The following is a 27,277-nucleotide window of genomic DNA, read 5'->3' on the forward strand; positions in this document are numbered from 1 at the left end:
CAAAGAACTTGTTCTTTGAAGTCTAGTTGGCAAGTTTTTCAAACCTCCTTTCGTAAGAAAGAGATCGAGTGTTTGAGTGAAAAAGGAGTTCAGGAAGGTACTCTGACACCGTGAGATCCTAGCGCAAGGTCGTGCTAGGAGTGAGAAATCCGACGCGTGTGAAGCGTGGGTACTGAAGAAAGGTCTCTTCAGTGGAACGGTTGTGTGCACCCGGCAAGCACACGGTTCGGTTTGCAGTGCACCAGTTAAGCACTTGCGGAGTGGATTGTTGGTCTAATCAACCGACCGTGGATGTAGGAAAGTGTTTTCCGAACCACGTAAAACTCTCTGTGTTATTTACAACTTTCAGTCTTTACATACTTATCTGTGTTCTTACTCTTGATAAACTGAATACTGAATAACTGCAAAGAGAAAACTAAGACTAACAACGTGCTCAACCAAGGCTATTACGAAATAAGTTTATTTCCGCTGCGTGTGATATCAGTCTGACTGATCTATCCTCTGAAAGTCAGGAAGACTTATATCATCTCTGTTTTAGCAAACTCGACTGAAGCCCTTACGTGCATCAGTTAAGTTCCAGTAACTTAACTGATAACTCCTTACTGAAGAGTTTTCAGTATCAGTCGTCCACCCTGTTTGGTCAAAACTCTTTTCAGTCAACAGGTGTCATAGTTTGCGTGTAAAGTTTCGTTTTGATCTCAATCCTGAGATCCCTCTGTTTTAAGAGGAGAAAGCAAAAATAGCCCATAGGTGTATTCCCCCCATACACCTATTCGAGACCCTCCGGACCTAACAATAATAATAAGAAAAATTGTTATTATATCGTGTTTAATAATATATTATAATACATTGTCTTCAAATATTTGTTATATAGTTCTCCGAGCAAAATACCACCGCATGATTCATTTTTATTTTTATTTTTATCTTTCAAATTCACTAATTTATTTCAATTAATTAATACTACTTTATTCCATTTAGTATAATTATTTCTTATTATTATATCTCGTTTAATACTATATTATAATTCATTGTATTCAACTATATAGATTCAAATAAAAATGTGTAAACAAATCTAGCATTATTTTAGGAGAATATCTAAATTAGTAGAATCAAATCTAAGATTATTTTTTGAAAAATCTCAAAATTAGTATAATTAAATCTAAGATTATTTAGAGAATCTCAAAATTAGTGAAAACAAATCTAGGATTATTTTATGAGAATCTCTAAATTAGTGGAAACAAATCTAGGATTATTTTAAGAGAATATCTAAATTAATGGAAACAAATCTAGGATTATTTTTAGAAGAATATCCAAATTAGTGGAAAGAAATAAAATAACATAATTTTCGATAAACCAAAATAATAAATCTTCGGAAAATAAAAATAAAAACAAAATTTTAGAATATAAAAATACAAAATTACAGAAAAAAAAATATTTTCGAAACAATAAAAAAAATAATATCTGGGAACAAAAATAGGATTATTTTTAGGATCTTCATAAAATTAGAGTAAACAAATAAATAAAACATAATTTTTGAATAAAAATAAATAATACTTAATTTCGAAAAAAAAAACTGGAAACAAATATAAGATTATTTTAACAAGAAACAAATAATCAAAAGAATTTCAGAAATAAAATTTGAATTTGATTTATATAATTTTCAAATTATATAATTAAGAAAAGCTTTTGAAATAAAAACATAAAAATAAGAAAACAAAATAAACGAAAAAAAGGAAACATAATGAAAGAAAAAAAAGGAAACAAACTAAACGAAAAATAAGGAATCAAACTAAACGAAAACAAACTGATTTCGGATTTATATTAACTATAAAAAATCAAAGGATACAAAAGTAAAAACACTAATTAATTAAAACCGGCCCACTTAGAAAAATGCAAAAAACCGGCTTTTTAACCGAGTGTCCTGCACACTTGGTGTCCATTTGTCATTTCCGATAATATAATATAAAGTACTACTAAAATGTCATAACTAAATTTAAGTTGAAAATAATCACACAAAATTGGCTTAATCCCAACTTATAGTACTATTTTTGTATTTAATTATTTAAATATAGTTGACCACATTAAAGATTGTTTGCGACAAATTGTTGTTTTTTTTTTCAACTGAAGGATGTATAGATTGAGAGTTGTACACTCGTCATTTACTCTTGTAAATTTGATTATATTTAAAAACCAAGTAAATGTTAGTAAACGAAACTTAGCTTTATAATTTGGGTCTCTCAAAATATGCTCATATATGAAGTGCAATTTAACACATTTTTTTTTTTTTTTTTTTTTTTTTTCAGATCGATCAATATAGTAGCTAGGGGCGGACACCATAGGAAAGGGGGATGAGGAACTTACCTTTTTTTGGAGATAATAATGTTTTATATTCCGCACTTTCAGCATTTTTCATAAAATATTTTGAACTTTCATTTTGTCATAAAAAATTATGAACTTTCAATTTTTTCCATAAAATGTACTGTTATATAAAATCCGATGACGAAAAAATAACAAAGAACTCCAAACTTTCAGCGTTTTTCAACAATGGTGATTCATAATATGATTTTTCAACAATGACGGTCCTCAAAATATTTCAATCGGCGAGATAAATCATATTTTCGTCACCAAATTTTATATAATGAACATTTTATGGAATACGCTAAAAGTTCAAAATATAAAACACTATTAATTCTTTTTTTCTTTTTTGTATTGTCAGATTTTGTCTTAAAATATATTCATCCTTTGTTAAACCATGTCGTTGAAGATAGATTCGTTAGAGGTTGGAGAATGAAAACTTGCTAAAATTGTTGAGAGGGGAAAGAAAAATGGCCGTCAAAAGATGGATTTGAAAGAGAAGAAGAAACCAACAATACATCAAATATGTCTTTCGAATTTTTAATGATCATCTGATCTTATAGAATTGAGATGAGATGATGTTTACATGACATATGAGATATTAAATTAATTTTTATTCATTAATATAGAACAATTATACAAAATTTATATAAAAATAAATTTTTATTATTCTAGCAAAAACGTTAACATCTAATTGACGAATATAATTGAAATTAATATAAAGTAAATTCTATTACATCAAGTTAAATTAATTAAAAAATAATTATATTATATAAAATAATATAAATAGTTTAATTAAAGTTCCGTCGAATTTCGACCGATTATACGCTAGTTTTTAATATACATGTATATATATTTGACGGTAAGAAAAAAGTTTATAAAATAATGGAGCTTCTTCCACCAATTCTTACCTGCGAAAATAATGACCTGTGTGCGTAATATTTTATATTTGTTCCAAAAAAATTAAATTTAAAAATGTAGGCTCTGGAGAAAAGAAAGAAACTAATAGTTCCTCAAAAGTCAAAAGAATAAAAAAATTAAAAAAGAAAGACAATAAGGAAAAGTGAAAAATGAAATGAAACTGAGAAAATATGACGGCCGCTTTTTCTTCTTCTTCCCTTCCATTCTTGTTTTCATCTTCTCTGTCGTCTATTTAAGAGGAGAAAGATGAAGCAAATTCAAATTGTTAATCTGCGCATTATCTTCTGCGGAGCTTTTTCAAATCTATGATTATTTCCCTAACATTCGAACCTTTTGTTTTGCTGCATAATTCTTCCCCTTTATTTACTAAAAATCCATAGACACCAATTCTTCAAGATTGCTCCAGATTTTCCTGATCTAGTCTCATATACCCTAATTTTTTCAATCTCTCACAATAATCGCACAACCGGCGACAGAAGCTAGATTTGTAGATTCAGAAGAAAAAAGGTAAATCTGTTCATAAGGTGTATTTTGGATTCTGCTTTGTCATTGTTGATTTCTTTTCGCAACTGAGATAGAGAGAGCGTCGTTCAATCTATGATTTGAATTATGATCCGTTTTGGCAATGACAATATTTCCAACCATTTTACACCATTTTCCAGTAAGTGTCACATCATTTCTAAATTCTAATTACATACCAACCCAAAAAACTTGTTAATCACTCATTTAACATACTATGTTTAACAAATAGAAGAATTACTAAATTTAACATTTATCAAATAGAAGAAAATTACAAAATTTAGAAATAAATTACATTAAAATAAACCACAACACATGAGTTTGGAACAAATAAAATAGATTTTCACTCGAAATTGGTGTATTCTTCCTACAATTAATTAATTAATTAATTAAATAAACTAAATTAGCATACATTAAATAAAATAAGTTTAGTTTACTGAAATTAAATCCATAGCCTAAACCCTAAAATGTAAAACCCCAAATTGGATCAAATTGATCAGTTGTAAAAGCCCACATTCTTCTCTCGCCTCTCACACTCTTGTCGGCTGTCGCCATCGCCCCTGCTTCCGTCCGGTCGCCTCCACACTACCGCCGTCTCAAACAGCAGGCACCACCGCACAGCACAGGCAGCCCAACCGCGCCTCCGCCGTAGGCCCCTCCCCCGTCAGTAAGCAGTTATAGATTTGAACGATGGTTATTAACCAAGAAGCAAAATTCAGCCAACTTTCAATTACACATTGGATAAACAGGCCACTTGTTGGTTTTCAGATATAGATATACTATTTAAATCTTGTACAGTTCTTGGTTTAATGTAGCAATATAAAATGATAATTACAAAATACTAAAATGAATATAGATTGCATTCTCAGAAATTGAGAGACCCAGGTGGCAAAAACCCTGAAAGGCGAACCGCTTTAAAGTTTAACCTTGTCTTTTTCCACATGTTTATTTTAAACAAAAGAATTGAAAACCCCTTTTTTCACATACCTGGAAAAGAGCAGAACAACCCAACTTATTATGCAATAAATCTTCGTTCATAATCCAGGAAAAAGGTGCGCACTGAATCTTTTTATCAAGTTCAAACATTTATCTTTTCGTGGATTTGAAAAGTAGATTCTTTTGTGAGTGTCCGGGTTACTTTTTTGCCGATCTATTATTGAAACATTTCTTTGGGATCTTTTGATGGGAGTGGATGCAAAGGGATCTTATTTAAAATGGAAATGTGCTTATTATACTTTTGAATGCAATGCCTAATGCATCTTTAATCTTTTGGGCCGTTAAAATCAGAAAAAAGATTAAAAAAAAAAGTGCATACTTAGATTTATATTAATGATTTTACTGAATTTATGTGGGATATTATAGCGTTCACATTCTTATATCACATTAATGATTTTAGTTGAAAAAAACACATACTTGTGTGTATGGATGATTCAACATATCCTGCTAGTGTGAGTATGGGCGTTATTGTGTTGCATTCCGCACATCATGAAGATAGAGAAAAGGGGGAGTACAGGGTAATAGTGCATTGTTGATAGCTCAATCTCAATGGCAGCTTATCTAATACAATCAGAATACGGAATATGGGATGAACTGTTGAAAAGTTAGCTGGATTTTACCCATGACTAGATGGCTGGAATGTTTGCGAATACATTGAAATAGCAAACTTAAGAAAACGGTAGCCTTTGCTTGGAATAGCATTCTTGCAGAATATATACTTGCTTGTATCTAGTTTGATTTAGGCTATATGGGGTTTACTTTGGAGGTCTGGAGCATCCTACTTTAATGAAATCCTCTTATTCTCCCTGCTGGAAAATGGGAATATTTGAATAAATCTCATAGCCCAGTTTTGCTTTGTGGATTCTTAAGTCTTTTATTTATTTTTCCTGTTCTGCTTTTTTCACTTTTGATATATGTTTGAGTGTGTAGGGCATATTCCGATAACATGGCCAGGACTGTTAGACTATTCATCCATGTCCAAACTTAATTCCATCTCTACATGTTGTAGGGTGTTTGGAGGGTTTTGATTCTTAAGTAAAATCAAACTTTTCTGGAGAAAATTTTACTACTAAGCAGCATGCTTAAAGTCCCAGATCACCAGGTTGCTGGACACAAAGCTGGTGGTGGACGGCTTGGACCTCTTGTTGATGATTCAGGGCGTTTCTACAAGCCTCTTCAGGGTGATGAGCGTGGAGCTAACGAGGTCTCTTTCTATACATCGTTCTCTTCAAACACTAAAATTCCTGATCATATCACAAGGTTTTTCCCCAAGTTTGATGGTACTCAGCTTGTGGAAGCATCTGATGGAACGGGTATGCAACCTCATCTAGTTTTACAAGATCTTACTTTTGATCGTGTAAATCCATCTATAATGGACATCAAAATTGGTTCAAGGACTTGGCCTCCACATGCTCCAGAGGACTACGTCCAGAAGTGTTTAAAGAAGGATAGGGAAACTTCAAGCCTTCCACTAGGATTTAGGGTATCAGGTGCGCGAATCTTTCAGAGCACAAAATCAGGATACTGGGAGCCAGAGAACAAATCGTCAATCCAGACTCTTTCAGCTGATGAAGTTAAGTTGCTTCTGAAGAACTTTGTTTCTTCTAACGCATCTGAAGTGTCACATATGAAACCAGATTGTGCATTCGCATCGACTGTTTATGGAGGCTCCACGGGAATTTTGTCACAGTTACTGGAATTGAAGGCGTGGTTTGAGGATCAAACAAGCTATCATTTCTATTCTTGCTCAGTTCTTATGATGTTTGAAAAGGAGCTTGCATCATGTGGAAAGAGCCCCCGAGCAGAAATCAAACTTGTGGATTTCGCCCACGTTCATGAAGGCAAAGGTGTTATTGATCATAACTTCCTAGGTGGGCTGTGCTCTTTTATTAAATTCATCTCTGAGATCCTTACCACTCCTGAAGACTGTGCTGCTGATTCCTTACTAGAAGATGCTCAGAAAAGCCACATCTATTCTGATAACGGTTCAGTTTGAATCTACTGAATGAATTGCTGATGACAAGGCCTGAGGTTGACTTAAATAATGTTGCCTTTTCTTTTTCATGGTATTTCGCCAACCTTTTTATGCTCAGCATCTGCTGGACTGGCCAAATGCTGGCTGCCGCAAATATTTTTCTTGTCAAGATTCATGATACTTTTGCTCTTCAATTATTTTGAAAGTAGGTATAAATTCAATTATTCAGAAGCACTACGCCGTTTGGGTTATTATATCTTCTGCCTCTCCATATAATTTTTTATTTTAATGGCGTTTTCTCTGCATTACGACAAGTATTTTATATGTTCTAGAGGCTGTATGGTTTCTTGTCTGTCAAATGATTTTCATGCTAAATTTCTTCCCCTACTGTCAACCTATGGCATTATATTTCTTTCTTTACTAGGTTTGAATTTAGTGAATGATTTGATCCCAAGGCTCTCTAAATTACTTTAGATAATGAGTTGGAATTTCATAATTTTGATGCTTAGCATCTGTTACAGGCCAAATGCTGCCCCACCAACCATCAAAATTTCATTGGATTGTGTTTTTTTGCCACGCTTGTACGATATGTTTGTATCTTCTGGAGGTTGTGCTTATATGTAAGTAGTGAGTACTGAACCTTTGTCGTTGTAGATGGTTGCTTGTTTGTCGAAAGGTGTTTGTGATAAATTTTTCTACATGGCAATGGCTAGATATTCAGGTTCAAACTCTCAGTTGGGAATGGAGTTTTATCTCATTATGAATGGTTGTGTGACCATGAGCAACAACCATCTGTGCTTGGTATGATACTAGACGGAAACTTTCGTTCATTTTGCGAACTATTACTATTTCTGTATCTGTTACTTTGTAGTTGATACTAGTAAACCACTATAAACATGAAGGATTTCTCCAAAGCTTGCTCCTCTATGTGGAACTCTTCTCTCTATGATATTTGTATGACCTGTCTTTGTTGCCAAGAAGCTTTGTCCTTTGCAATTTCTTTACTAATGGATATCATAATGTTTCATTTATGCTTTCCTAATTTTGTTGGTTTCATCCAGAAACTGGTTTAAGTATTTGGGGTTTATTTTGTTATAGTAATGTTTTATTAGCATGTACGATTATGTTTCAAATTATTGCTATCATATGTAATTGTATTTGCTTAGTTGTGTCTCTTTTAGACCTCACAAGTAGACACGGACTAAATAATGTTGATTATCTGACTCATCACTCATGTCATTTGCTAATTAATGATCTTTGTGATTTTATGTTGAGATTGTCAGATTTGAGACTCATTCACCTTTAGAGAAACAATGCTGGTAATTTGGTATTTATATTGGTTCGCTTTTTATTCGTGTTTCAGCCAGACTAGTGAAGTTTTTCATTGCCAAAGTCTTCTATGAATATACCTCTATCTAATTTTGGTTGCCCATGTGGGCTTCGATCATAATTCGTCAAATAGATCTGCCTCCATGTTGTAGTTAAGATATTTCATCAATCAGCATGTGGATATAATATACTCCCTCCGTCCCACGAAGCATGACACAGTTTCCTTTTTGGTCTGTCCCACGAAGCATGACACGTTTCTTAAAATGGCAAAAAATTTACTTTTTATTCACATTTTCACCTACCACACTTAACACACAAAATACCAATTTCTTAATTCCCGTGCCGAAAAGAAGTGTGTCATGCTTCATGGGACGGAGGGAGTATTTTTTTTAGAGAAAAGACGGATATATTACTCGTCAAAATAATATCTCTAAGCCAAGTAGCGAGATCAATAGTCCAACAAATAGATCAAGAACAAGATCGAGCATTTTGGGTTAAATTATGAGCTGCTTTACTAGCTTCTCGGTACAATAGTCCATACTTGTGACTATGTATTGCACCATTACCATAATTATGCCAATAAGAGCTCTAGACGAGGGCGACATTCTCTTTGTCATGGCCACAGCAACATGACCTTCATGATTGCGGATTATATAATTAACCATATTTGAGAAAGCTATGTATATGCTATTTTAAAAATATGCCAACCATCTTCTTTAAACATAACTCCAAATCACGTTCACACTCAAATAAATGTGACTTGTTTTGTCATTCTCTTCTTTTGTAAAGCGTGTTAGCAACTTATCGAAAATGATATTTATTGTCCGCGTTTTAACTTTTCTTGCCTCAATTTTGCACTGGTCCATCTTGATAGCAGTTCGACGGAAAAAGTTAATTATTCATTGTAATTTCACCTAATGCACACAAATTCAATTTTAATTTAGAAAAAGAAAAAAGAAAAGTATAGGCCAATTCATAAAACAGGAATTTACCTTAGCTACTTTGCGCATTGAGATAGTCATAGAGTTCATTGAGAAATCTAATAATGTTCATGGCAAAAAAGAGAACTTTGAATCTTTACAGATTTGGAGAGAGAGACTGAGAAAGAGAGATTATGATAGTTTGGTGTGTGGAATGTTTAATATCAAACTAGTACGTCCATTCGTGCGGATACACGATGAATAACGAATATCGAAATTAAGCGATATATTTAAATAAATAAATATAAATATTAAATATAATTAAAATATAAATAAATATAAAATATATTTTAATAAATAAATAAATATTTTCACACGCATGCATAATAAAAAGTTGTGAAAATAATGAAGAGAAAGAAAATAAAATATTTAAAATTTAGAATTTGTCATGATCTATTCGTTTTAAATTTATTTTTGATGATTTTTATCTCATACTATTAAAGATATTGTCATGAACTTAAATTTAAGTGTATATGAATTTTTTTTCAAGAGTCAAAGATGATTTTTAGAAAAGAATTTAAAAAAAAAGGAGAGAAGAGAGATAGAATTAGTAGCAGAAATAAAAAATAATAGTGAAAAAATTGATGGGAGAAAAGAGAAAAATGGAGGAAGAAAATAGAGGAACTCTTTTTCTAGACGAAACGGGATAAAATCTCAACTATAAAAAATAAATTAAAATCTTGATTGTTTGATTGAGAAAAAAAAAATCGTCCAAACTATCAATCGCTATCAGGTCGAAAGTAGTGGGTTAGGTTGTTTTGAATTAGAATGACTCTGTGTAATAAATGATTATAGTTCTAATCAAACACGATTGGGATATTTGGAACCAGAATCACATATTCATATCATGTGATGTACAATACCAATTTATTTTCTACAATTATGAAGTGGAAGTATTTTGCAAGTTCAGTTGACTTGAGCCAATAGTTTTTGACGAAAAATCTTAAAAAAAGAAAAGCAATAAATACAATATATAGGGTCAATCAAAATCCATAATTAGGGGGTTGGTGGGTCAAAAAGAGAATCATTCCACCCTCCCACTAATTGAAGCCATTATTATCTTGTAACAAAATGTACATATTAAGACTTGGAACCAAATTCAACCACCTTCTCACGCTGATGCAGACATGATTCTTGATGGCGTCACTTCTAACCATCAACTATCTATGAATATATCTAGATCTACACTTCCCAAACTAAATAAATAAATAAATATACGTGATTATAAAACTAAAATATCTGAAATTTTTTCAGAAAGTGGTGATGGTGGGGTGGTGGTCCTGTCCATCTCCATGATAACTGATTAGCAATCTCTCTCTATATTGAGAGATATTTTGGAGGGATTGGAATTATCCAAAGGAGCTCTTTGATCAATCCAAGAAATTAAAAAAAATAAAAAATAAAAATCTATTTCTTCCTTCTTTGTCCGAAACTCAAAAGTTCTCTTTGTGGAACTCAAACTTGGTGTTGGTCTTATGAGAGAAATCAGAAGCAAGCTGTCTTAGCTCCTTCACAGGTGGTGGTGCCCCACAGTAAAACACCCCTGCAAATATCAACCCCCACAATTATTCCATAAGATCAATATTGAAAATGAAATATCTATAATTGAAATCTCACACGTAGCAAAAGTTGCACTAGGCCTATAGCTATGGAGTCATTTTTTTTCCCAATTGAAACTAACAGTAAATTAAAAAACACGTCACGATGAATTTAAATTTTAAACTTTTAACCTCATGTATTAAGCAATTTACTACTAGGTCAATATTTTTTAAGAAAATTAGAAGCTCACCAACTCTACTATTAGGATGATTGAGCGCGATGCGCTTGTAGACGGTACGCCAGTTAGGCTTGGCGAAGTGGGACTTGACGCGCGTGCCTGAGACGACGTCGACCCCGTTCTTGGCGTGGTTGAGGGACTGCAACATGGTGATGAGGGCAGAGCGTGCGTCGCCCTCCTCATAGACACTGGTGCAGTAGTTGTGCATCTCGATGACTCCCTTGTGGTCCATCTCGCCCACCTCGTTCATCACGCCCTTGAACCAATCGAAGGAGCCCTGCTCGCGGGTCACCCAATAGAAGTAGGCCCTCTGCGTCTTGAAGCTGTGCCGCCCGCTCCCCGACCCCGAGCTTCGCTTGGGCGTGGCGAGGGGGCTGGGGCCCACGCTCCCTTCCTCCATTGCATTCGCTTCCTCATCCTTTGCTTTCATGTTGTTGACGATGTCCTTGACCACGCTGATCATGGGCGTCGCGCCTATGCCCAGCCCAACCAGCAACACAACGTCGTAGCTCTTGTAGTCTTGAGTTGGTGCGCCATACGGACCGTCGATCAACACTCTAGGAAAGCTGCATTGCCACCAATTAACATATTTAGATGTATGATATATGATATAAATCGTGTATAAATTCTATATAATCTCCATTATTGATTTCTCACTTTGGATTATTCTCTCCTTGCAAATAGTCAGCACGAAGGAGTCCACTTTTTCCGGTAGGCGGAGGCTGACAAACCTAACAAAGATCAAAATCGCACTTAATTAGAAAATTCCTCTAGGATCAATAGCCTATTAACCGACAGAAATATACCGGCAAATGTGTGGATATATATTGCTACAAATTAAATTTATACTAAGACTTGTTTTTTTACCAAGATAGAGTAGTTTGGCAACAATAATGAGCAAATGAGCTGTTTAAAAAAACTAAATGTACCAATATTGCAAACAAAATTAATGTATGGGCAAGTGAAAAAAGGACATACTGCCTAGCCAAGTGCAGTTGTGAAACAATTATTTTTGACAGTGAATAAAAGTAACAAATACTAGTGCTTGATAACTTGTACAAAATTCAATAATTAGAGTGGGATCATGAAAAAGGAAGCATGGCAGTGAATATGACGTGAACATATGATTATATATAGGAAATTGGGGTACCTCAGAGAACACAGCTTTCAATTGCCTGGTCCAATCACCAAGTGTTCTAATGTGAACACTCACATAATCGTCTCTGGGTGCTGAAGTGATCGAAAAGGGGTGCCTGCGATTACATAAAAAAGTAGACCAATTCAACATTCCAAAATAATTAAATAAGGCAAGTAGTCGAGTGATGCCATATACTTGTATTATTTTAGAATATAAAGAGTCACACCCACCATTCAAATGGAGAAACAGCTGCACAATTGACGAAAATGTATTGCCCACTTTTGTATTTGAATCCTTGCGGCTTAGACATGTGAAGCGTTAGCACATTCCCGGGGTACACAGCCACCTTCATAGTATTATTTATCCAAACATTATCAATAACTATTTCATTAACAAATTAATACTAGAGAAATTAAGAATCCATACCTTTAAGATCTTGACGGCCTTGATGCTCGACCTAAACGCCCTAATCAATCTTTCGCATGCGTAGAGCGTGATCGGAACGGCCAAATACATCCACGTCTGAAAATACAAAATTGTCGATCGTGTTAAAATTAATTTGTGTTGCTAATCAATTAATTAAGTAGGTAAATAAATCGTACCGTTTTCTTGTACCATTTATCGGTCAAGTAGAGCTTGACGCCATGGATAATGAGGGAAGCATAGACGATGACAAACAGGTGGTGGGAATACCAAAAGGCATTGAAGCCGGTGAGCTTATTGAACGGCTTAGGCAGGCTAATCCTCCCCCTCCTAAACCACGGCGTTGCAAGCGTGAAGGCTATTGCCATGAGCACCACCATCACAATCCCGGTCACTCCTTCCCAGCCTTTGATGAAGAACCAGTAGCTGGTGGGCTGCGGCCCGAAGAAGTGCTCCATGTCGTTGTCCTCGTACTCGTCGGCCGTGGCGCTCATCAGCCGGGGGAAGTCGCACGCCAGATGGCTTATCCCGTGTATGCCGACCCCCACTCCGATGGCCACGGCGATCACCTTGTGGAAGTTGAGGTTGTCGTCGAAGGGGACGGCGGCGCCGAGCTTGGTCTTGTTGCGGAGCCACGTGATGGTGTTGCGGCAAACGGGGAGGAGGATGAGCGCCATGTTGAGCTTCAGCGTCTCGGCGGCGCCCTTGGCCATGCACACGCAGTGGCCCATCACCTCGAAGACCTCTCTGTTCTTGTATTGGATGTATTTGTAAGTGAATAGGGCAGCCATAACTCCCATCCACAACAACATCACCCAAACTCTCTGCCAGTTATCCAGCAAAAAGTAGCGACTATCTCTGTACCACCTCTTGATCACCTCATCCTCACTTGCCTTGAGTTTCTCACTCAGCATCTTGCTCAGATTCCGGCTCTCGCGCTCGCCTCGAACCGATTGGCTCGGCCCTTGCAGCAGCAGCATCTCCAAATTCTCTATCTGTTGAACGTTTTTCATTGTAAACATCACTCCTATTTTTTATACTATTTTTTTTTTATGAATATTGATAACTGTGTGTGTGTGTACCATGATATATCCTAGGTCGTTTGGGTCCAATTCTTCCATGATCAATCTTGCGTATTCATCGGCTTGCTTCTGAATATTCGACAGCTTGTTGGCGGAGGCGCTTAGTGTAATAATCTGCAATAAATTATATGCATACGCGTATATATCCAATTAGAAAAATAATATTTTTAGATAATGATCGAAAGTCAATGTATTACATATACAAGCTGATGAAGTATACAGATTAATTAATGAAATCATGGTTTCCTACCTCTCTGACTTCCTCCTCTGTGATTCTGCCATCGGCATCTTTATCAACCCTGAGTAGAAAAAATAGACACCAAATGAAATTTCATGTGCGAATCCGATTAATGATTTCCGATTATGACAATATTTTACAAGATTCAAATTCAATTTTTTTTTAACTTACATGTCGAAGAAAGTTTGAAGTCGTGAATCGAAGCTTTGATCAGCAACTTGGTCCCAGAATTCCTTCAGCTGCGCCTTGTTGACGGAACCGCCGCCGATGTTCCTCCGCCGCGCTAGCGCGTCGAACAGCTCGCCGGCGAAGTCCTTAGACTCTTTGTTCATCCCTGAAAACCAAAAAAAAAACGAAAATTTTAATTTTCTTCTTTCCAATAATTGAATCAAAGTCTACCAAAAAGAAAAATACCTATGCATTCGCCAAAACGCGCGCGTGGGAGCAAGCCGTTGGTTTCTTTGGTGATCTCATCGAAGCGCTTCTCCACCCCGGCCCAGGCGGCGGCGCCGTCGGTCTTGCTGATGAACTTGAGCCCCTTGAGCGCATGCGCGGCGGCGGACTTGGTCCGGTCGAACCTCCCCACCGGCTGGGGTCGGCGCGTGAGGGAGGCGAGGCGCTTGAGCTCCTGCGAAACCTGCCGGATTCTCGAGGAAGCGTTTCTGACGACGGAGGATCCGAATGAGGACCTCTTCTCTAGGCCGCGGGCCAGCAGAGCCAGCTCCGGATCCTCCACCTCCCCGCCGCCGGCCGCCTTCACGCTGTGCACCGCCACCGAGTCCTCCCTCACGTCGAGGGTGATCTCCACGTAGTCATCGCCGGAGTTGGCCGACACGGGCCCGGAGGAGGTCTCGCCCGGAATGTTGAACCGGGCGCTCTTCCTCCCGGCCGGCCTCTTGCTCAGCGGCCCACTTAGTGGGCCGCTGTACGAGGTTCTGTCGTTGCCCCCGACAATCTCAGTGTCGGAGTGGTGGTGGTGGTGTTGGTGCTGATTATTCTCCGAATTTTGCATTTGGGATTTGTACATGCTAAAACTATAGTACTAAGTTATGAAGAAATTAAATGAATAAATGAAGGTTTAACGAATAAGAAAGAGAAGGTTTTAGTTGGAGTTCTTGTACTACAAAATTGTGCTATATAACTTGAAATAAAAGAGGGATTCTTCCAACCATAGAAAAGTTTCTTCAGACCAAGTCTCCTAACCACTTTTGAATTGTGTGTATGAGAGAAATAATGAGGAACTCTAGCTTATATAAATAAGTAGAAAATAAAATGGTCAACGAAGGGAGTGGGTTGGTCTGACCGGGTAATTTTGTGAATTTCGCATCTAATCGGGTCATGCTGGTTGCCGCTGAGATTTTAGATGCAATGAATATTATTGATCACACACGTATTCTGTTTCTTCTTCTTTTTTCTTTTAAATACTAGTACTCCATATAACTTTAATTTGTTTATCACTTTTTGAGATGATAGCAGTCTTCATAGACAGTTCCACACGCTTTTATTCAATCCAGTAACAATAAGTCACGTAAATATATTTTAATATGACATGTCTAAATTAAATTGATTAGTGATTTTTTTGGTTTGAAAAATAAAATCCATACGCCGCCACCACCCAGAATCTATAGTGAATATCACTTCGTACATTCACAAAAAAAAAAAAAAAAGTTCGCTTCATTTAATTTAATAGCCAATAGACTACATCAATATTAAATTTGTATCACTAATTTCCTTGTTTCGTTTTCTTTCTCTTTGTTTCTTTGAGTTGTTTTACGTAGAAAATTTTCTTTGCCATTCATATGTAGTCTAAATATGTTATTGGTAGAATATTACATCATGATTTCATAACATGCCAAAGACTAGGAGTAGGAGGTGCAATTTTAGAGTATTCTTACGTGGAGTTGGGAAGTTATCCCAAATTACATGATCATAAAATGAGAATTCTAAAATGCGTTTCCAACCTCGCAAACGTAATTCATGTTAAAAATTAAAATAAAAACTCATAATTGATCGAATATAAGTATTAACTAAACATAATTATATTTAATTAGAGCTCAGAAGTTTAATTTTAAATAAATGTTTAATGATGGGTAGCAGTATATGTTAACTAAGTAGTGAGTTAAAATAATAGTAAGTGAGAATGAGCATGTTCTCGGCAGTAGAGATTATTGCGTTACGAAATGTTGGCGGTGGTGGGTTATTATTTAATCACCACTCGTAACTTGGAAGAAGACCTCTACATTATGACGGAGCAGTATTTACTCGTTTGAATGTTAGCATAATTAAGTAAGTTTAGTACTCATTTTACTCCTACCATTAATATAAGGTTGCCATGTCATTGACTACGATATACAAATTCCTGTATTTTCTGTTCATTCGTTTACTTAATTGTATTACCTTTTCAATTATCTTAAGAAAAGTCTATTCCTTTTTATTGTTAGTTGTAATTTTAATTCATAGTAGATCTTATTTGTATAACTAGTGTATTACCCGTTGAAATTCGACGGGTACATATTTTCTTGTAATTTATATATTTTATGTTATTCTTATGATAATTATATAAAATAATTTTTTATGTAAATTATTTATATAATTAATTAAATTAAATTAAATTAGTAATACATTTTAAATTATATTAATCTCAACAACTTTTAGTAATTAAATTATTAATTTGTTGAGATCATAAAAATACCCATTAGTTTTCATATGAAATTTTATAAAAAGTTGACGCGTAAGAAAAAAAAGAGTAGAAATACATATAAATTTGACATAGGTATGATGGAGGATTGATTTGTTGCATTTGTTGTTACAAGATTTATTAATTTTGTTCAATTTTTTTTTTTTTTTTTTGCCTTTGACCATAATTTTATATAGAGTTTGAAAAATCATAATTGAATTGTGAGTATCATATAATTCCGAACTTATAAAAGCATAACTAATTAATTATGAAAATAATCTCGCCTGATATTTAAAAGACCATAACTGATTTATCGAACATCGTATCATTTGGAGTTTTAAGGCCAACCAAGTTGTGGGCATCATCTCGTCGCAGATTTGACAGATCACCTCTAACTTCTGAGCATCATCTTGTCTGAAACTTGAAAGAGAATCATCTCGTCTAAAACTTGAAAGAGCGTCATCTCGTCTGGAGTTTTGAGCATCATCTCATCTAGAGTTTGAGATAGCATCATCAAATATGAAATTATATTCAACCATGACTCCAATTGTCAACTATCTAACAAACATAACTCTAACAATTTAGATATTTTATTTATGTATGTAATTTTATTAGTTCAAACTCTAGAGAGAAAGGAAAGAGAAGAGTTCTTAAAGCAGTAAAAGAGAGAGTGCGTACTTTATTTCATCATCGTAGGTATTTATATGCATTACAGTCGGGGTAAAATAGTAAATCCGTTTGGTCATCTATTCTGCATGCTCGCCATTAAACTAATTAAGGCTATTATTAGATTATAACTTGTTAGGTCGTTGTCCCCTAATTACAGAGCTGGATTCTGCCCTCATCATCCCGCTCTGTCTAGTAGCTCTGTATTTCCTTCCTTGGGGCAGACTTCTACTATTTGGCTCCGCTCTGCTAAGTAGCTCTGCCTTCTGGCAAATTGTCTCTGGCGTGTGGCTCCAATAGCTTAGCTCTGACTCTGGATCTGGCGATTTGGCTCTGGCTCTGACTCTAACGACTTAGCTCTGACTCTGGATCTGGCGACTTGGCTTTGGCTCTGACTTTAATGACTTAGCTCTGGCAGCTCTGCTCTGGCAACTTGGCTCTGGCCCTCTGCTCTGGAAGCTATGCTCTGGTTAGCTCTGGCTCTGGCAGCTCTGCTCTGGAAGCTTTGCTCTGGCATCTCTGCTCTGGCATCTCTGCTCTGGCAACTTGACTCTGACCCTCTGCTCTGGTTAGCTCTGGCTCTGGAACCTCTGCTCTGGCAACTCTGCTCTGGCAACTCTGTTCTGGAAGCTTTGCTCTGCCAACTCTGCTCTGGACTTTTTCCTCTGCCTATTTCTCACAGCTTCTTTGCTCCCTGCTGCTCATCTTTGGTATTCCAAGCAAAGCCACGTGTCCTGATCTTAGGACCTTGCATATTTCACCCCTCATCAGAGTTGATAAATCATATTGCTTCCATGCAACAATCACAACGCGCTTGATAGCAGATGCCAAAATTCTTTCCAAAATTTGTTCTTTCTAAAATAATAATAATTCTATATTTAAAATAGTGAAACACGTTATTAAATTAGGATACTAATTTAATACTTACCATAGGTGTGTAGGAAGAATCACGGCAGATCAGGAAATGGAGGTATCAAAACAGAGAAGTCGTCGGTGGGGTGGGGGTCGATGGCACGGTGGACGAACTCCAGGGCTCAGCGGTGACTCGGCGGCGGACGAACCGCAAGCTCAGTGGCGACTATTTATCCGGAGTCTAGAAGAAGGAATGGCAACGGGTTATAGGAAAAATAAATCTTAGGGCTCTTATATTAATTGTTTCGAATGGAGAATTCTCATGGGTTTAAGAAGTGGAAACAAAATCGAACTAATTAAGGAATGAAAGAGGGAGTCAGAGATGAGGCGGAGCAACACCACCCTTAGGACGGCGGCGACGCCTGAATTTAGAGGGAGAGAGAGGCGGTCAGTTTAAGGGGGGAATTAAGGCTTGATTTGAGTGTGCAATCGACTTGAAAAGGATTGAGAGAAGAGAGAAACAGTGAAGGGGGAGACGACGCCGACCCGATTCAGGGACGGCGGCGATGGGGTGAGGAAGAGGGAGGCGTGACTTTTGTTTTAAAAGTGAGAATGAGAATATATAGATTGGATTCTCAAATGCCACGTTGGAGATTGAGATTGAAAAGAAATAATTTGAGGTCTGCCACGTAGGCTAAGGCCTAATCGTATTATAGAATATATTATTATTATTATTATTATTATTATTATTATTATTATTATTATTATTATTATTATTATTATTGTATTAATGGACGAACAGAAACAAATACAAATTGCAGAAATGAAAAATATATTTTTCTTCCCCATATAAATAAAATGTATGGATTTATTTTATAAAAAATAAAAATAAAATTTTAGTAATTATTTTGATAGACATAAAATAAGATTTTGTTTTAAAGTAATCATTTTATAGAATTTGTGCCTTATTATGCAAACATGTAAATCAATGACCGGACCCGTTTATAATTTACATATACGTGCATGTCTCAATTCAAACTTAATTTAAAATTAATTTTATTGAAAATTAAGAATATAAATATTATATATATATATATACAATATAATATATTGCAACATATACATATAATATGTACGCTATTGAGAAATATAAAATTAATAACAAATATACATCTAATCACTAACATTCAATTAAAATAATTTATCGTATATAGATTATAATTTTTTTCTTATCAGACATGTAAATCTAATTTTTATCTAGAAAAAATAAATAATAAAATTTATTAATTTAGATTATATGTAATGTTAATATTATATATATATATATATATATATATATTTATTATTAATTATATTTATTATGATTAATGAATCTTTATATAGAATGTAATAGTTAATTAATTAATAAATGATGAAGATTATATATGGTAAATTTTGAAATGGTGAGATTTTAGATATGCCACATAGGTTAAGGCTTAATCCTATTATATAATAGATTAACACATTTTGAAGTAGCTGAGAATTTTATTTTATCTTTTTTGAGGTAATTGGGTAAGAGATATATGTCCAATATTCATCCATTTTATTAATTAATTATAATTGTAATTCTTAGAAGCTTTTGTTAAATAAATTATATTTCACTCAAATTAAACATAAGTGTGTGTGCGTGTATATATATATATATATATGGTTGAGAATTGAGATCCAGTGAAAATGCTATTTTTCGTGAGAAAAAAATACTAACAAATAAATAAAAAAATCGATAAATAATTAAGTTGTTTGTAATGAACGAATAACCGTATTCAGTTAATGTGGTGAAATTTCTGCCTCCTCCAAAATTCGAAACCATGTGGGAATTAAGGTCTATTCGTGTGTTCATTAACTGATAATATGAAGATTAACTTAAATAAATATCAAGCATATAATTTAAATATTTAATGTTTCGTATTCATTTTTATTTCTCAATTATATTTGGTCATTCTAATTGGATTCTTTCTCTGTATGATTAGTTTCAAATTTATTTTATTATTTTATGTTTCCTCCGTTCACGATATCGATTTCACTTTTGTCATTTTGGTTCATCCACGATATCGTTTCGACTTCCATGTATAGCAACAGAGTCCACAAATTTTGACTGACAATAATAATGAGACCCAAACTTCATTCACAATAATATTACTATTACCAACTACTATCTATCACTTTATTATAACTTGTGTCGTTCACAAAATGGAAACGATATCCGTGGACGGAGGGAGTTATTAAAAACTGATTTTTGGGACTAATTCGTCAATATTCAGGCTATATAATTTTTAAAAAATATCTATATTTAGTCATAAATATTAATTAGATTATTCATTATATAATAATACCTTTTTATAAATAATAAAATTAACTAAAAATTGTGAGACAGGTCGCTCGAGTTGATTGAATACCTCTTTTTTTCCAGACATCGGTTCAATACCTTGTATATCAAAATGATTTTTAATCTACTTGAAATATTAAAATGGACCACGTGTTGGGAATGGAGGAAATTGTTAGTTATAAATGATAAATTTAAAATTGAATAAAAATTCGAGAGAATATGAAGTAAAAGATATTGTAAAAAAATTCGAAAGCAGTGACGGATCTATATATAGTGGTGTAAATTCACCCAAAAAAAGTTTTTCGAAGTCGAGCCAAGTCGACTATAAAATGCTATCCACTAGACTATCTAATCCTTAATTAATTTGAATTGACTGACCATGATTATTATTTTCTATTAGAAAAATTTTGCCTTTAGAATTTTAATCATGAAAACGCCGTTCATTAAGTCCTCCATTTTAGATTGCTATTCATGTTTTACTTAAGGAACAATTATTGCTGCCTAATAAAGTATTACTCCCTCCTCCCTCTCATTATTAGTGTCTCATTTTCTTTTTTGGGTTGTCCCATTAGTACCGTCTCATTCACTTTACTAGCATTTGCATCCCGTGCAATGCACGAACAACATTTTATAGTTTTATATTTATATAAAATTAATACTAATTTAATTATTATACTTATAAATATAATAAAAAGGTAATTTTAATTGAATGTATTTGAATTGAATATTGAAAAAATAAAAAAGAATTCACAATTATAAAATTTGATATTATGAAAAACAAAAACAAAAAAATAAGTTTAAAAAATTAAAAATAAAATAATAATTAAAAATAATTAAAATATATATTTATTCAAAAAAGATGAGAGAGGATAGAGAAATTTATAAAACTTTAATATTTAAATAAAATTAATTTTTACATTTTAAATCAAATATTTAAATAAAATTAATTTTTACATTTTAAATCATATTAAAGCTTTTATCGTGATCTTTAATTTGATATGCATATTAAATACTTTATAATTAATCGAATTTCACAATTTTTGAAAGAAATGTAACAACAAATAATAAGTTAAAGAAAACGAAAATAGGAAGAAAAATATATAGTTTCAACATAACCTTCAATTTGATCATAATTATAAAATTGCCACTCAATTTTGAAATTGATTTCAAATTGGAAACTCCCTTTTTAATATAGTATAGATGACAATATTCTCTCTCTATACATAATATTTAAATAGTTTATACCAATCCACTTTATCTATTTTTTACACACTCTTTAATTTCCGTGCCCAAAAGAAATGAGACATTATTAATGAGACGGAGGGAGTATCATTTTTACCTCTAATAGCCTAATAGGCCAGTGATCAATTTTATAAAATTCAGATTAGAATTTGGTGACTGATCAATTTTTCTTAGGCACCATGTCGCTAACTCCCACTTTTGTTTGTATCATTAATTTTGAGTGCTCGCCCACAAGTTTGTAGATAATAATAATAATAATAATAATAATAATAATAATAATAATAATAATAATAATAACTCAAAATTTCAGTCTCTAATTATTGTTAGGAATAAGATTAATAATTAATGCAATACATGTAAGTGGCACGAGTTATAAACAACGAGCAAATTTGTGACTGTAACATAATTGAATAATAAATGCAATCCAGTCCCCCCTCAAAAAAACAAAAAACAAATGCAAACCAGTTAGTTGTCAACAAAATTACAAAATCTATTGTTTACACTTTGAGAAGTGCTGCATTCTTTTGATACTAGCATTTACACTCGTGCAACGCACGAAACATATTTTTATGGAGTATTTTATTATATATAAAATTTATATTATTTTGATTATTATATAATTTTTTTAAAATATAATTAAAAAATACTGTAATTTAAGATGAATATTTTAGTTTAATATAAAAAATAAAGAATAATCCACATTAATAAAAATTGATATTGTGAGAAAAAGAAAACAATACTATAAGTTAAAAGATAATTGAAAAAAATAGATTTATTCAAAAAAAAGAAGAGAGAGGAGAGAAAATCTTCTTAAGTTTTACTTTTTAAATAAATACTATAATTTTTATATTTTTAATCTAATATTTACATAACATATATCAAATTAAAGCTCATGCCATGATCTTTAATTTGATATGCATATCAAATATTTTATAATTAGTCGAATTTCACAATTTTAAAAAAGAAATAAAAAATAAATAAAAAGGTTAAAGAAAAAAAAATAAAGAAAGATATGTATAGCTTATAAATAAACCTTTAATTTTATTATACTCACAAATTTGCCACTTAATTTTGAAATTAATTTGAAATCAATTTAAAATTGAGAACTCCCTTTTTAATATAGTATAGATATAGATTATCTTCCAACTAAAATGTGTACATATTCTTTGTGGGAAAAGCTATCTTTGTCATTTTCATCAGCTCCACTCCAACTCATATATGTCGTCTTTCAATAGTTTATAATGTTTTCAACTTTTTTTCCAATTCACACCAATTCAATTACGCCGTTAATTCGTAGTTCATGGGCATATTTTATCTATAAGTATAGTCAGGGACGGAGCCAGGAATTTAGTTCGGGGGGGCTGAACTTGTACGGGGGTTCGGGGGCGGGAGCCCCCGAGAAATTTTTTTTGGGCATTCAGTATATTTAAGGTATTTTTTAAATTAAAATACGAGCATAATACTAATAATAACGAACAATATTTTCATAGATTATATAGTTTCAATATATCACAAAACTTTTTTTGAAAATTCCGTATATTTAAGACATTTTTTATTAAAAGGCAAGCATAATAATAATAATAACAAACAACATGTCCATAAATTATATATTTTCTATATACTACAAATTAGTTTCAATACATTATAATTTTTTTTTAGCATTTCATACATATTAGGCATTTTTTTATTAAAATACAAGTATAATAGTAATAATAACAAACAATATTTCATAGATTATATAGTTTTAAATAACAAAATTATCCTTAAATTAAGTATATATGAGAGAATATAATAACCAAATACTCTTTTATAAAATAATTTTATTTTATAATAGGTATAAACATATATCTATATATATTTTAAAATTAAAAAAAAAAAAAAACTCAAAATTTGGGAGGGGGCTCTAGCCCCCCCTAGCCCCCCCTGGCTCCGTCCCTGAGTATAGTCAAATACAATTGTTATTTCAACTTATTTGTAAGATATTAATTATTATTAAAACCGCCATATAATTTGTCTTGAAAAAACTTCACATTTGTACATACTGATTAATGTCCGTCACAATTTCAAATGGCTTCTTAATTTGCTCCAATGAAATTTTTTTAACTGATCTTCCGTTGGATTTTATTTTACCTATCGGTTTTTGAATATTTTTTGTTACAAATTCCCAACGGAATGGGCATGAATGAATACCCAATTGAATATTGTCGCACCCGTTTGAAATTTTTGTACTTCAAAGTAAAAATTGCCCAACATCCCAAGTGGTATGACTGTATGAGTACAAGTTGCAATTATTAAACCCAAATTCTCCTGTGCGGTCAACCTCATACGATGGCGGACGGTTTGAAAGTTTACATTTCTTCACAATAATGTTTACTTTTATTCATAAAAACTTTTACTTTTAGTTATTTTAACTCAATAATACTTTTATTCTTAACTATTTGGTTGTCGTAATAAAAAGTAATTATTGTTATAATGTAATGTAATATTTCTAAATTATTACATTTATTCACTATATGTGTTACTTTTATTCATGAGAACTTGTACTACTACGCAATGGCGGTTCTGAGGGTGTGCGGGGTGGGCGACCGCACAGGGCCCCGAAAAATTGAGGGCCCTCGATTATATATAGGTCTATATATTTATATATACTTAAATAATTGAAAAATAAATAACTTTATTAATTAGTTCAGTGGAAAGATGCTCTCTTCAAGTTATGTGGAATCTTGTTGATGTAGGTTCGATTCTTGAGAATTACAATTTTACATTTTTATTGCTTTGGGGACCTTTTCCTTCATTAAGTGGTGTGTGAAATTGATGATCAAAGTGTTATTAGTGATTTTGTTTAGTTATAATTTTATATTTTTATTGCTTTAATTTGGGGCTCTTTTCCTTCATTAAGTGGCGTGTGAAATTGATGATCAAAGTGTTATTAGTGATTTTGTTTCAAAATTTACAAGGAGAGCAACACTTCTCAAGTAAATGTTTTAGTTTTTACATGCTTATTGTGTAATAAAATAATAATAATAAAAACTATCGCTCGGTAATATATATTTTTTTGTTTTATATTTTTGATACATTTTTAACTACAAAAAGGGCTCGATTTTAAATTTCGCACCGGGCCTTCCGTAGGTTAGCCCCGCCCCTGCTACTACGTAAGTATACATTTGTGTAAACAAATGTATATGGTATGCTCATTAAAAGTAACTGTCCGCATACTATGCGATCAACCGCATGCAAGACCAACTCATTATTAAAATGTGAAATATTCGTCCCCAATGAGACATCAAGCGGTGCGAACTCCTGTCTAAAAACAGTGAGGTCCAGAGTTCAAACCCCAAAGTAAAACAAAAATGTGAAATATCCTTGACATAAATTCAAAGTTGATAAATAAAGTACATGTTTCGAACTAATTAATTCAATTGGCGCATTTTTATATACTTTCGTATTTTTAAAATTCAATTTTGTGCAGTTAAAAAGTACAGTATAATTCAGTTTACATGTAATCAGATTACAAGGCTGACTCAAAGGTGTTGAATTTGACATGTGTCTTCAGATTTTCTAACTGTCTTCCTTAAGTTCGATTTTTATTTTCTTCCGAGTGAATATCTTTGCCTTCTTCAAGACTGACTCCGCTCAGAGTTAACTTTGTTATTTACTTAGTTCCGCTACACATTAAACTTCTAGTTTTGAGTATCATAGAACAAGTATTGGGCTTTTAAGCCTTTATTTCATAATTGATCTTCGTGGAGTTTTGCCTTACAAATAGAATACTCACAATTGTTCAAATTACATGGAACATGAAGATAGCCTTCATTTTTCTCAAAAAAAAAAGATAGCCTTCATTGGTACAACAATACTTACCAAGCATGCATAGAAGAAAAATTCTTTGATTTTTTTTTAAGTGAAAATAAAACTTTATTAATTCACATTCGACATACAATATCTATGAGCCAAATCGGAAAGTCAGAGCTTCAGATCATCACATCCTGTATATTAATAGCAAATCTAGTAAGCGCGTGAGCCGTTCTATTCGCCTCCCTACGCACATGACCAAATCTAACAAAGGTGTTTCTTAGCGTGTTCGATAACCTCCCACGGCTCATCCGACAGCGAGTCTAACCCCTTAGAAGAATCATCAAGAAAAATTCTTCGAAATTTTCGTTAGCTATATTATCTTCACATCGACATTTTTTAACCCAAAAGTTAGAACATAGCTCAAGTACAAGTCGACAATAGCAGCTATATCCCCAAGCTCGGAATTATCAATGTTATGAGAAGAAATGGAGTTGCATTAATGATATATGGGAGATCGATCTAACATAACTATTAAATGGAGTAATATATACGAATTAAAATTATAATAAATATGTATAGCCACATTGTGGCCACCCACAAACGAGTTCAATTGGAAAATTTTGTATTTATTTATTTTATTTTTTAAAATAAAAATAAGATTTAATTATTTTAATGCATTGTCTATATTGTACTTAAACTTTTTTTGAATTTTTTATTTTTATTTTTAATAAACATAAAAAAGTTACAAAAAATTTAAAAAAATAATAATTTCAATGTAGCAATACAATAAAATAACTAAATCTTATTTTTATTTTAAAAAATAAGTTAAATGAATTGTTTTTTTCTATTTAATTAATTTGTGGGTGACCACAACGTGACTATTAACATCACTTTTAAAATTAAAAGACAATCGTTATAGAAACTTTTTTGAAAAAATACTACTCGCTCCGTCCGCCAAAAGTAGACCACTTTGGTTGGACACATGATTTAATGTAGTGGGGAAAATGTCCCACCACTTTATGAGATGTGTGGTTGAGATTGTATTTGGGGTGAGTATTTTTGTAAATAAAGAGTGTTTGTAAGGATAAAAGATTAAAGTGGGTGGTGGGACCATTTTCATAAAAGGAAAGTGGTCTACTCTTTGCGGAAGCCCAATATAATAAAAGTGGTCAACTTTTGGCGGACGGAGGGAGTAATACTCTATAAAACTTAAAACTGCGGTTCTGAGATTTAACTTCCAAGAAGTAAAAGAAAACTAATGATGAAATTAAAAAAATTTATAAAAAGAGAAAGAAAAAAGAAAATCTATACTAAAAAACTTTTGACAATACAGCGACGCTAATTAAGGGTCGAATCTTATTAAAAATTTTCTAGCAAAAACTCAATGGGAAAGCCATCAGTAAAGAAAAAATAATACTCGTCTGTTATGCTGAAAGAAGAAAAAAATACAAAGAACATAAAAAATCGCGAAGATCAAACAATAAAAAGGAAAATAAATTATGGCAAAGTAGAAGAACTTTTGATAAAGAGAGACTATAAGAGTCCCAAACCAAACGGAGCCTGAGCAGCACAAATCCAAACTCCAGCGCACCAGAAATCTGTAAAAGATGAAGGCTGGCCACTCCAAAACCGGTCCACAAAATAATTGCGGGAAGACATCCAACGCACTTGACTCGGTCAACCATCAAAGAATTCATCATGTCGATAAAAGCTTGGAAGATATGAATATCCCATTGAACATACCAACCAAGTGTTTGGATTACAAAGAAGCCTCCAAGATTGCAAAGGATCATTAGATTGTTGTTCAATATTTTGTTAGGGGCATTTATTTTTAAAGGATTAGTTTTGATAGATAAAAATAAATAAGATTAATTATTTATTTACTTAGATGGATTGAAACTTTAGAATCACCCAAGACCCTTGATTATTAGTATTAATTTTTTTTTT

General features: G+C 33.1%; 2 protein-coding genes across 9 annotated transcripts; one reads left to right on the forward strand and one right to left on the reverse strand.

Annotated features, from left to right (window-relative positions):
• The first annotated feature begins 3,402 nt into the window (after positions 1 to 3,402).
• Positions 3,403 to 7,020, forward strand: LOC131008559 (inositol polyphosphate multikinase beta-like). 7 transcript variants are annotated; one of them, XM_057935474.1, is made up of 2 exons: positions 3,403 to 4,462; positions 5,801 to 7,020. In XM_057935474.1, exon 2 carries the CDS (start codon positions 5,870 to 5,872, stop codon positions 6,785 to 6,787), a length of 918 nt encoding a protein of 305 aa, XP_057791457.1. In that variant the 5' UTR covers positions 3,403 to 4,462; positions 5,801 to 5,869; the 3' UTR covers positions 6,788 to 7,020. The 7 variants fall into 7 exon arrangements, with proteins under 7 accessions (XP_057791457.1, XP_057791460.1, XP_057791456.1 ...); XM_057935477.1 differs by having other exon boundaries at positions 3,403 to 4,443; XM_057935473.1 differs by having other exon boundaries at positions 3,404 to 4,462; positions 5,722 to 7,020.
• A 3,029-nt stretch (positions 7,021 to 10,049) lies between these two features.
• LOC131008558 (respiratory burst oxidase homolog protein C-like) lies at positions 10,050 to 14,966 on the reverse strand. 2 transcript variants are annotated; one of them, XM_057935469.1, is made up of 11 exons: positions 14,148 to 14,965; positions 13,905 to 14,067; positions 13,746 to 13,794; positions 13,496 to 13,609; positions 12,593 to 13,408; positions 12,417 to 12,512; positions 12,221 to 12,336; positions 12,003 to 12,105; positions 11,510 to 11,583; positions 10,865 to 11,418; positions 10,050 to 10,618 (listed from the first exon to the last, which is right to left on the reverse strand). In XM_057935469.1, the coding sequence occupies exons 1-11, from the start codon at positions 14,758 to 14,760 to the stop codon at positions 10,509 to 10,511; spliced, it is 2,808 nt and encodes a 935-aa protein (XP_057791452.1). In that variant the 5' UTR covers positions 14,761 to 14,965; the 3' UTR covers positions 10,050 to 10,508. The 2 variants fall into 2 exon arrangements, with proteins under 2 accessions (XP_057791452.1, XP_057791451.1); XM_057935468.1 differs by having other exon boundaries at positions 10,050 to 11,418; positions 14,148 to 14,966.
• Positions 14,967 to 27,277: the final 12,311 nt, after the last annotated feature.

Source organism: Salvia miltiorrhiza, chromosome 2, assembly GCF_028751815.1.
Source record: "Salvia miltiorrhiza cultivar Shanhuang (shh) chromosome 2, IMPLAD_Smil_shh, whole genome shotgun sequence".
In the NCBI taxonomy this organism is placed as follows: Eukaryota; Viridiplantae; Streptophyta; class Magnoliopsida; order Lamiales; family Lamiaceae; genus Salvia; species Salvia miltiorrhiza.

Coding starts and splice junctions, on each gene's coding strand:
- LOC131008559 (XM_057935474.1), top strand. CDS start 5,870: ATGCTTAAAGTCCCAGATCACCAGGTTGCTGGACACAAAGCTGGTGGT.
- LOC131008558 (XM_057935468.1), bottom strand. CDS start 14,760: ATGTACAAATCCCAAATGCAAAATTCGGAGAATAATCAGCACCAACAC. Junction 13,409..13,495: donor ACGACCTAGGATATATCATG/GTACACACACAC, acceptor AACGTTCAACAG/ATAGAGAATTTGGAGATGCT. Junction 12,513..12,592: donor ATAAATGGTACAAGAAAACG/GTACGATTTATT, acceptor TTGTATTTTCAG/ACGTGGATGTATTTGGCCGT.